Genomic DNA, 12,445 nt, shown 5'->3' on the forward strand with positions numbered 1-12,445 from the left:
TATAGAACCAGTAGCCATTGTGTCTGTTGTTCCATGTCACTTTACTGTAATCTATTGTGCAGAGTGTCATTCTGACGTTATAAAAGTGGTGTATAGCCAATTACGCCTTAGAAAGTGTACTTACTGAGCTAGTAGTAACACGAAGTGATAGTATAAACACAGTCTACTTGATAGTCTAAAATAAAAAGAATTTGGCAAATGCAAGTTTTTTATAAAATAAGTATGTATTTCCTAAAATTAATATGTATGTACAAATTATGTGTGTTCTAAGCCAGGCATCTCTGTATGAAATATGTCGACAATGCTTCGGAGTAAGTCAATTATTCCAAGAGTACGTGATATATTATATATATTAAATTTATTAACAGCTAATGATCATTAGCACATCAGAATTCATATTAAAGAACAGCTTCTTCACCAAAAACCATTAATTTAAAATTTTCGAATTGAAATGCAAAAACCTCCAGATCAATGTTATGTATTTTGTTTTAATAATATTCGTCGAAGTAATAATAATTTCACAACTGTTCATTACATTTCTGTAACATTAAGTTTCCTTAACCTTAACTCTAAATTCCTTAATTTATTAATTCTTATTCTATGATCTATTTTTGTTTCAATTTTTGTGTTATTAATGAAGAAATGAACATAAAATTGTATAATTAAAATCTTATTATTTATTTTCTTCTTCATTACAGATTTAACCACAATCTTTGTACGCGTAATACTTTTTAAATCTATCCTGCTGTCTATATCACCTCTAGATATAAAATATACCATCAAGTAATAGAATATAATATTTAACATCGATTAATAAGTAACTAATTTAATAAAATGAAATAAATTTTTATAAATCTTAAATTTTTTGGCAGCTTTATTAAAGTTTTTTTTAGTTATTAGTTAAAATACCTCAAAATTCCGTTAAATTTGAATAAAAATATCGCAAACTTGGCAGCACTGTTTCAGTGTTCTAAAAGCGCCATCTATTGTTTAGTTTTGGGTCATGACAAAAAGCAAAAAATCGATGTGGCAACATTTCGCTAATTTTGGTACCACGTTAACAAAAACAATCTGGCAACTCTAGCAAAATTTCAAAAAATTGCCAGTGCTACCAGATCGTTTTTGTTAACGGGGTACCAAAATTAGCGAAATGTTGCCACATCGATTTTTTGCTTTTTGCCATGAGCCAAAACTAAACAATAGATGGCGCTTTTAGAACACTGAAACAGTGCTGCCAAGTTTGTGATATTTTAAAACAATTTTAAACTACTTTTAACGGAAATTTAAGTAATTTCAAGTATTTTATAAATAAAACTACAATTATTTTCTTGTTATTTATTCCAGCTTATATTTTATTGTTTTAAAATATTACTTAAATCATGTTAAAATGTAAAATAGTTTTGTTGTTTTACTTTTTTTTTTTTTCAATTAAATAAAATATTTACAATAATAATAATTGTGAAATACATAAATAACACAAGTATACTTAAAAATTAATAAATATTACTTATATATTTGAATAACAAACAAGCAAGAGGTATAATTTTAAAAATATATAATTTTTTGTTGTTTTTTTTCATAATTTATATTTTTTATGATTTTCATTATAATTGGTGTTGGGTGTTTTTTTTTTGTTTTGTTATTTTTTTAATGTTTGTAGATTAGATGCTTTTAATATGGTTATGTATTAAAATATATATGTAAGTAGGTATTTTAATATTGAATTTTACTTTGATGTATGTTTTACATTACATATTTTATAATCTTTGACACAAGTATTTATGTATTTTTTTTTTTTGTTTAATAATAATTATTGATTTTCTTGAGTTTCAACTACAATTTAACAATTAATTTAATTTATATTTTTTTTTTTTTTTTTTTTTTTTTTGCAAAAGGTTGTGTAATTCTTTTAGATTTTTATGTTTTATACTGATTTTCTTTTAAATTGTTTTAAGTTTGTTTTTGTAACATAAATTTTAATAAAAATTTAATGCTTTATTGTTTAATATTTGGGATTTTATTTGTTTGCTATACTGCTAAGGTGTTGGTGAAAATGATTGCTAGATTTGTTTCTTAAATTTATAATTATTTTTCTTAATTGCTGTGATTCTTGATTGCATGTTTTTTTAAAGCAACTATTTGGCAAATCTTTAATTAATTTAAACTTAAGACACCTTAGAAATATTGCTTTATTTCTCTATTTTGATTTTTATTTTAGCTACACAATGTTATAATTTTGTTGTTTAATTAAAAGCAATATAATTTTAGCATTTTAATTTAAAATTTTATAAGTTAAATAATGTATATTTTAGAATTCTAAAAAATTATTAAGGAAAAATTGCAAAAAATTTCTAAAGTAAATACATATTGATGGTAGTTTTGTTTTCAACGCATATCCAACATTAAAAAGCAATGTTAATATTGGTTATAGTTAGTTAAATAATAAAAATGCTTTATTCTGCAAAGAATTATTATAATGAATGGGAAATTCTCAACATAAATTATTTTAACCCAGGAAAAATTTTAGATTTCGTTCCTTCTAGAACGGCTGCAAATGCAACCACTTTGAAAACTTAAACAACATCCTTTGAACTAATGATTTTGGCTTTACATCTGGAACAGGTTCTATCTCCCAAAATTGTTCCCAATCTTAAGAATTTCCCACAAAAATCTCTGTAAAAGAACTAGTTCTCTAAAGATTCCTTTAAAACTAGTTCTGTAGCTGACAAATTATAACTAGCTTCAGTATAGTTCCAAAAATGAGTGTCTTTCTTGATAACGCTGTCACAGAACTAGTTCTAAAGGTGACAAAATTTGTATTTAATTACTTTAGTCTCAATTCTAAACTAGAAGGAGTACTGGTTATAATCATAAAATTTTTCCTGGGAAATTTTTCAACTGAAGCTAAAAATAATATAGAGTTTAACATTTTAAATTTATCATTTGAAAGGTTATTTTCGGAGTTAAATCTCAAAGATAACCTTTTAATATAAGAAATTTGTTGTATATTGCATTTACAGATTTATATCGTCGTATATGGGGATTGAAGGAAAATTCAAAGATTGAAACAATTTGGGCTAGTCTACTGACTTGTTAGTGGAATAGAACCAATAATAGCTTGTAGTATAGTTAATTGTATAGTCTGTAGACTTGTCAATAGCATTTTCAATGGACTAGTCCATAGACTTGTCAATAGACCAATCTATAAACTAGACTTGTCAATAGGGAAGTTCATAGACTTTTCAATTAACTTGTTTATAGACTAGTTAGTGCACGGTGAATAGACTAGTTTATAGCCTTTTCAATTGACTAGCCCATAGACTAGTTCATAGACTTACTAATAGATTAGTTCATATATTTGTGAATGAATTAATCCATAGTTTAGTTTGTAGACCGACCAATAAACTAGTCTCTAGACTCATCAATATACTAATCTACAGACTTGTCAGCAATATTATAGTCGTATCAGGATTGAATGAAAATTAAAAGATTGAAACAATTTGGACTAGTCTATTGACTTGTTCATGGAATAGTCCATATAATAGCTAATAGTCAATAGTGTAGTCTGTTAATTAAGTGGTCTCTAGACTTGTCAATAGCTTTTTTAATGGACTAGTCTATAGGCTTGTTAATAGACTAAATTATAAACTTGTATATATACTAGACTTGTCAATAGGCTAGTTCATAGACTTGTCAATTAACTTGTTAATATACTAATCAATGCACGGTGAATAGACTTTTCAATTGACTAGCCCATAGACTAGTTCATAGACTAACTAATAGATTATTAGTTCATAGATTTGTAAATGGATTAATCCATAGTTTAGCTTCGAGACGGGCCAATAAACTAGTCTCTAGACGTGTCAATAGATTAGTCTATAAACTTGTATATAACTAGTCTACAAACTTGTCAATATACTAGTCCATTGACATGTCAATTAACTATTATATAGACTTGCTAATAAATTAAATAATAGATTTCCTAATAGAATAGTCTAAAGACTTGTCAGGAGACTAGTTTAAGGACTTGTCAATAGACTAGTCCTTAGCTTTATCAATAGACTAGTTTATAAACTTGTTAATAGACTAGGACGTAGACATAACAAGACTAAACAATAGACATCTCAATAGACTAGTTGATAGACTTATCAATACACAATTCCATCGATTCTTTTATAGACATGGGTAATAGATTTGCTAATAGACAAGTCCTTAGCTTCATCAATATACTAGTTCATAGACTTGTCAATTAACTAATCTACATACTAGTTTATAAACTTGTTAATAGACTAGGCCGTGGACTTAACAAGACTAATCAATAGACTACTTCATAGACTTATCAATACACTATTCCATCGATTCTTTAATAGACTGGTTAATAAACTTGTTAATGACTAGTCCATAGACTTGCCAATAGACTAGTCCATAAACTAGTCTATAGACTTGATAATAAATTTGTCTATAGATTTATCAATAAACTAGTATAGACCCTTTAATAGACTACTTCATAAACATGTCAATAGACTAGTCAAAAGATTACAAAGTGAGTTGAAATTTTTAAGTACAAATTACTTGATATAAAAATTAATAAAATGTTTTAAAAGATCTTATGAAATACTATAAACAAATATTAATAATTTGTGTTATTAGCCTTAATTTAAGGTAGTTTAAATATTACCTAATACAATTAAAGTATTAACATTAACCAATATCGTATTCATATTGTACAAAAAGAATAAAATTTTGCTTTTTGAATAAACAAAATTACAATAATTTTATAAAGCATCTATTGCAGGTGGATAGTCTAGAAGTTAAAACGCAATTTCTTGGCCTTAAGAGGTATGGACCTTATTATATTAAACATTTAATGATGCAAAAGAAAGGCATTCAGAAGATTTAATAAGAAAATCAATTATTTTTTTTTAATATATTGGTGTTTGTATTTAGAAATAATTTTTGGTATAATTTAGAATAAAAACTCTTTAAATTAAGAGTTTAATAAACAAATTTAATGTTAAATACAACTTAAAGTTGTAAATGGATATCAAAAAAAAAAAAAAAAGAGGGTATAAAATTATGTACACAAAAGTATGAAATAAAAATTCAAAAAAAAAAAAAAATTATATAAAATATAACTAATAAAAAAGTTTTGTTTAAAAACTAAAAACTATTATTCACTACAACAAACTAATATTCAAAGAAATCTTCTAATATTTTAAACAATTTGTTTGTTTTTTTTTAATTTAATAGTTTTAAGTTTTTAAACAATAGCAAATAATAAAAGGTATGATTATAAATATCAAGGTTTAAGTTTAAAGTTAAGTTGTATATCTAAATATATAGATAATAATATCGTTTTATAAAGAGCTTCATAAATTTTTAATTTTCAAGAATGTTTTTAGTTTTGTTTTTGTTTTTTTTTTACTTTTTCAAGCACTACAAAAATATACTTTTAGGTTTCTTTTCTTTTTTCTTTTTTTTAATAAATGTTGTAATTCGTATAATATACTTTTGTAAATATTTACTTGCTAGTTATTTTCTGGTATATATTTACACTTACATATAGGCAACAAACTTTTCTTTCTTCATAAGAGTAAATATAACTCTGTTTGGTTGATTTATAAAGCGCCAAAAAAAAAATCAAGAAAAGGAGAAAAAATAAAATGTTTTTCTTTAAAACTTAAATTCAAAATTTGCTTAGAAAAATAAATATTTTGTATACAAAATGGCAAATTTTGAACTTTAAAGTCCTGCTTTACATTCAGTTACAATTTAGTCTCATTAAGTGCCTTTTAGGAATTTGTTAATTTGTTTTTAGCAATCTTTTAATCCTTAACTTTTGGCCATGTTCTAACAAACATTCTTTGTTTGTTTTCTGTTTCGTGTTTAGGCTACAGAATCACTACTTTTCATATCGCGTTCACGAAAAAAGCCTCTTTCGGTTTTACATTCTCTAATGGTAACAGTTTCAAAATTTACCGTAACATCGGTGATAACTACCTTATCGGAAATATTACATTTGGCGGGTAACCAGAAGCGGGGCGGTAAAGCTTGCGGGGAGAGAGGTGTTAGGGGTTGTTGTGATTTTTGTTTAGGCGGTGAATTTTCCAAATTATTATCGAAATGCTGTTGACGCTGGTTATTGTTGTTATTATTACTATTGTTATTGTTGTTGTTGTTATTGTGATGAATGTTATTATTTTCAGTTTCATTTTGTGATTCCGCTTGTGAAGAAGATTCATCGTCATCATCATCTTGGGCATTATACTGTTGAGGTTTTTCTGAGGGTGTTGCCTGCTCTGGCCTTGAGGCTGGTGTTTCGGGCGATAAAGGTTCTGTTTCAGCTTTAAGTGGTGTGGATATGGGTGTAGCTGTATCCACTGAACAATGTATTTTGGCGGGTGGTGGTCCATCTGGTGATGTTTTTATGGTTACCCCAATTTTACCCGATTCTTTAAGTACTTCAGCCTTGCGTTTAGTACCCACTTCCTTTCGACTTAATGGTTGATCTTCCGAACTAGAAGAATTCGTATCTGCTTCGGGTATAAAGGCTAAAGATGAGGAATTCGCTGCAGCATGTTCCTTTTGCCTCTTACTTTCGCCATGTGTATGTGGTGATTCGGAACGTCTACTTGTTGAACGCTCTAGCTTAGAACTGTGATGGTGATGATGATGGTGGTGATGATGTTTCTTCTCTTTATCTTTTTCTTTCTCCTTATCCTTATCGTGATGATAATGGTGATGATTATGACCACTATTTGCTGAGGCGGATGTTAAAGAGGCAGAATTGGAGGAGGATGTTGCGTTTGCTGTGTTTGTTGCGGAAATAGTGCTTACCGCCGCCGCTGAGGTTGAGGCATGACTTGGTTGAGCATCTTCTTCGGTGAAGGTGTATTCATCATCGGATTCGGGTTCGGGATCAGGATCACGTTCTTTTTCCTTCCTTTTGGGACCACGCTTTGAGGGAGTACTAGAAGATTTATTACCTTGTTCATAGATTTCAATGAGTCGGCGATCAAGAATGTTGACTTCGGGTTCCCAGGTGTTGTAACGTTGATTCCAGCCTTTCCACTTGACGCGGTATCCACAATGCCCCTGAAATGTATAAAAATGGGAGATGTAAGAAGTAAGTAAGTAAGTAAGTAAGTAAGTAAGTAAGTAAGTAAGTAAGTAAGTAAGTAAGGAAGTAAGTAAGTAGTAAGTAAGTAAGTAAGTACGTAAGTAAGTAAGTAAGTAAGTAAGTAAGTACGTAAGTAAGTAAGTAAGTACAGTAAGTAAGTAAGAAGTAAGTAAGTAAGTAAGTAAGTAGTAAGTAAGTAAGTAAGTAAGTAAGTAAGTAAGTACGTAAGTAAGTAAGTAAGTACGTAAGTAAGTAAGTAAAGTCAAGAGTAAGTAAGTAAGTGTAAGTAAGTAAGTAAGTAAGTAAGTAAGTAAGTAAAGTAAGTAAGTAAGTAAGTAAGTAAGTAAGTAAGTAAGTAAGTAAGTAAGTAAGTAAGTAAGTAAGTAAGTAGTAAGTAAGTAAGTAAGTAAGTAAGTAAGTAAGTAAGTAAGTAAGTAAGTAAGTAAGTAAGTAAGTAAGTAAGTAAGTAAGTAAGTAAGTAAGTAAGTAAGTAAGTAAGTAAGTAAGTAAGTAAGTAAGTAAGTAGTAAGTAAGTAAGTAAAGTAAGTAAGTAAGTAAGTAAGTAAGTAAGTAAGTAAGTGTAAGTAAGTAAGTAAGTAAGTAAGTAAGTAAGTAAGTAAGTAAGTAAGTAAGTAAGTAAGTAAGAAGTAAGTAAGTAAGTAAGTAAGTAAGTAAGTAAGTAAGTAAGTAAGTAAGTAAGTAAGTAAGTAAGTAAGTAAGTAAGTAAGTAAGTAAGTAAGTAAGTAAGTAAGTAAGTAAGTAAGTAAGTAGTAGTAAGTAAGTAAGTAAGTAAGTAAGTAAGTAAGTAAGTAAGTAAGTAAGTAAGTAAGTAGTAAGTAAGTAAGTAAGTAAGTAAGTAAGTAAGTAAGTAAGTAAGTAAGTAAGTAAGTAAGTAAGTAAGTAAGTAAGTAAGTAAGTAAGTAAGTGTAAGTAAGTAAGAGTAAGTAAGTAAGTAAGTAAGTAAGTAAGTAAGTAAGTAAGTAAGTAAGTAAGTAAGTAAGTAAGTAAGTAAGTAAGTAAGTAAGTAAGTAAGTAAGTAAGTAAGTAAGTAAGTAAGTAAGTAAGTAAGTAAGTAAGTAAGTAAGTAAGTAAGTAAGTAAGTAAGTAAGTAAGTAAGTAAGTAAAGTAAGTAAGTAAGTAAGTAAGTAAGTAAGTAAGTAAGTAAGGAAGTAAGTAAGTAAGTAAGTAAGCAATAACTGAGTGTCTTATTTACATCTACGATATAATATTTACAGATCTTTCAAGATATTTTAATTCTCACTTCCATCTAAACATATATAGTTTACTTAGACACACAGTGTGAAATATTAAATTTAATACTTTTATTACTAAAAAAAACGCTGAAAATCCACCAACAATATACTTTCTTAACATAAATTCCTCTGGCGAAAATTCCTACACAAATAATAATTTTACTTAACAAATTCTCAAAAAGATAATCAATGGATTTATTTTAAAATTTTCCAGAAAAACGTTAATAAGTATAAAGCAAAAACCCATCAGTCTCAAGGTTCATTATAGAAAATATGTCAAACAAAAACTTACGCAGGTAAATTAGGCGATAAAATACAAAAACACGCTGAAAACCAACTATTATTATTCCAGGAAAACTAGAAGTGGAAAAATATGCAGACATTTATGCAACAATAACAAAAAATAAGTATTTATATTACAAACGGCGCCATCAGCATGAACATAAAACAGGACCTAATATTAATTAAAATGGAAAAAAGGACATAAAACATAAACATTTTTATAAATTTTTATTACTGACGTTTTAGCTTGCGGTAGAGTCTGAATAAAATATGCATTCAATTTAAATGAATCACTTTAATAGAAGAGAACGTGCCTTATTGTTGTTGTTCTATCAATACTATTCAATGAAGTGGAAATAAAGGACGAAAGGTGTATGAATTGCAAGACACTCCAAACACAAATAAGGAGCCTTTAATAAAAAACAACAGCTGTTTTGGAAATATAATGGAATATTATATATATAAAAAAAAACAACCACAAAAAGACAGTATGAAAATAACAATAAATAATAATTATTTAATTGTAATATATAAAATATAACTAAATAAAAAGACAAAAAAGACTAGTGTTTTATTTAAAAATAAAGAAGAAACAAATAATAACAGTAAGTATAGGAAGTGATGTCAATTTAAAGTTTTTCTAAAGATTTTAGCGATTTTATGTTAACTAATAAAGTAGGCATTTTAAGTTAAGATATATATTTGGATTAATAAAACATTAGGCAGATGACGTCGATTTGTTGGAACAATAAAATCAGCTGTTACACCTAAAGGACAACTTGACCTTCATATGATGCTTTTGGATAAACTTATTGTTGAGCATGTGTAGAAAGCTAACTCCATTATCGCATGAGTATCACAATGGGATCAAATTATACTGGATTTACTTAAATTATTTACTCAAGGCATGTTATACTGTTGATAGTTAATTGATTGTCATATAATGAAATGATTTTAAACACAACATTACCAGACTTAATGCATCTGGAAGTTGAAGATCGAGAGCACCTTTGGCCAATTTATTTTATATTCAATAGTCGACTGAGACTCCAATGTTCAAGTAGAACAGTCGTCGGACAATATTGCATTTCAAACCATGCTTTCTTAGAGACTTTTCCTTCGAAATGAACCTGCGTGGTGGTTATACACTGATGGCTATGTTGTTCAATAATGAATGAATCGATCACGTAAATCAGCCAATCTCAGGTTCTTCTATTAGAAAACTAGACTAGCTGTCAAAGTACTTAGATTCTTGGACAACTTTATACAAACTAACGTTTGTGTTTAGTGACATACTAGGCTATCAAAATGTAAAAAACAGATACGTTCCCACGTGATTTGTATTATCGTAACGACCCGAGTCATACTCGGCCAAAGGTTGTCAACACAGCGACAGCTGTATAAACGGAAAGTTTTTATTCAGGAAAGAACTATCGGCCTATGTAGATTTGATATAACAAAAACATACCATTGTAAGCTGATGAAATCCAGAACCCTTAGCTCGACAAATAACGAAACGGAACTGAAAGTGGTTTTTGAAAAAGCTGCATATTCTTTTCAAACAATAAATTAAATACCGCGTTATTTTTAATACCGATCGGTGCTCAGAGAATATCGAATTCAATATCAAATCATTCTTCCAATAAGTCGTGAGAATATGCAGAACTAAAACACTGACCTCTAAGAAGACAAAAAAAGGGACATATTTCTATAGCAAAATAACCCAACAAATGGGATAGACAGGGCCCAAATTATGGCATACGATATCGATCGAAATCTCAATAAAATCTAAATGGAGATTTCGATCGATATCGTATGCCATGATTTGGGCCCTGCTTTCTTCTAGACAACACTTTTATTGACAACTCTATTGACTACTCTTGAGATATAGGTATCTATTGATTTGAATAATGACAAGGCTGTGGACTATTCTATAGGCTAGTAGTTTAACTTGTCTTGAGGCTAGTCGACTGTATATTCTATCTACTAGTATATAGACTGTTGTAGGGTATAAATACTTTCCTACATTAAGCGTTTTTTAACATTTCCAGATATTAACATTACTGAAAAGGAAGGTGTTTTTCATTTAGCCCATATAGAAATAATAAATAAAAAACAAGGTAGAAAATTACAGCAGATGATGAAACATTAAGAAGCAAAAAGGAGCACGAGACAATAATAATGAAATGAAGAAAAAACTAACAACGTAAATTGTCTTGTGTTTTTGTGAATGAACTCAACAACAGCTGCCAGCAGATGTTAAGAGGATTATTACTGTTCCGTGTGCTGGCTAATTGTTGTTGCTATTATACATGCACATCTTTAAAGCAACACAGAAAATTTTTGAAGGACTTTTTTTAAAATACAAGGACATTTCATAGCTTCACTAATTATCACAAAAAAGAAAAAAAAAATACTGAAAAATAATTAATAAAATTTTTACCTTTCTAATACGTTTTTGTATAATACGCTCTGCCGCGTAAACGCGATCATCCGAACTGCCCATTATGTTATCCAGTTTTAGACTGTTTTTTACGAAACTTTTTGCACAAAATAGTATGATAACACTTTTTTCTATTTTCCAAGGATTATATTTCTTTTATTCACAAACAACTATTTACATAATTTTTATTAATACAATTTTGTTAAAATAATGTTATTATTTTATTTATTTACGTTCTCCTCTTGTTTGCGGAAAACAATACTAGCTGTGTTCAACACTTTTTTTCTTAATATACAAATTTTGTCTTCCCTCCGAAAAGGTGTAAAAACATGTATAAAAACACACAAAATAATAATAATGAAAAACAAAATATAAAATATTTGTGTGTAAAAACAAAAAAACACACAAAACGTCCTTCAGGTATTTATAGTTTTATCTCTGTTGATCTTATATTCTTTTTCATCCACTATTTTTTTACACAATTTTCTTTCTCTTTCTTTCTTGTTGTACTTTATTAGACACTTCCAATTTTTTCTACATGCTTCAAATTTATTCACAAATTTTTTTTCGCTTTTAGTTTTTTCTTTTAAAAACACTTTATATTAACATTTGTTTGTAACGATTGCATGCACTAATAACTTTATTTATTATTATAGTAATTTTACGTAAAATTTTTAATATTTTATTTGATTTTTTGTATAAAATTTGCGGAGAAAATTGTTTACTTGAAAATTTCTACGTCTTTCTTTCACTCGCGTCGGTGTTTTTTTGTAAATGCTAGTGATGCCAGAAAGCTGTAGTTTATGAAGCAAATGACAGTATGTAGGGTTGTATTGTCGCAGAGTTGTATTAGATGGGAGTGAATGTTGAGAAGTAGGTACTGAATGTAAAAAGGGATATATTTTGAATTTGAAAATTTTTTATTTGTATTAAAATAAATTTGGATGTTTTACAATTAATGTATATGGAATTAGAAAAATGTTGTTGTCGTATAAATTAAATGTTTCATTAAATTAATTATTTACTATTATTTTATGGAAAATTTGCTTATGACTATTTAATGTAAAACTAGATGGATTATTCGACATATAGATAGATAGATAGATAGATAGATAGATAGATAGATAGATAGATAGATAGATAGATAGATAGATAGATAGATAGATAGATAGGTATAGATAGAGAGATAGATAGATAGATAGATAGATAGATAGATAGATAGATAGATAGATAGATAGATAGATAGATAGATAGATAGATAGATAGATAAATAGATAGATAGATAGATAGATAGATAGATAGATTAGATAGATAGATAGATAGATAGATAGATAGATAGATAGATAG

At 27.9% G+C, this 12,445-nt stretch overlaps 1 protein-coding gene across 1 annotated transcript; it reads right to left on the reverse strand.

Annotated features, from left to right (window-relative positions):
* Positions 1-1,845: 1,845 nt before the first annotated feature.
* Positions 1,846-11,863, reverse strand: LOC119610417 (polycomb group protein Pc). Its single transcript, XM_037965601.1, has 2 exons — positions 11,099-11,863; positions 1,846-7,095 (listed from the first exon to the last, which is right to left on the reverse strand). Exons 1-2 carry the CDS (start codon positions 11,159-11,161, stop codon positions 5,887-5,889), a joined length of 1,272 nt encoding a protein of 423 aa, XP_037821529.1. The 5' UTR covers positions 11,162-11,863; the 3' UTR covers positions 1,846-5,886.
* Positions 11,864-12,445: the final 582 nt, after the last annotated feature.

This window comes from Lucilia sericata, unplaced genomic scaffold (assembly GCF_015586225.1).
Source record: "Lucilia sericata isolate MDLA Ls3-8-SP2 unplaced genomic scaffold, ASM1558622v1 Contig001183F_arrow, whole genome shotgun sequence".
In the NCBI taxonomy this organism is placed as follows: domain Eukaryota; kingdom Metazoa; phylum Arthropoda; class Insecta; order Diptera; family Calliphoridae; genus Lucilia; species Lucilia sericata.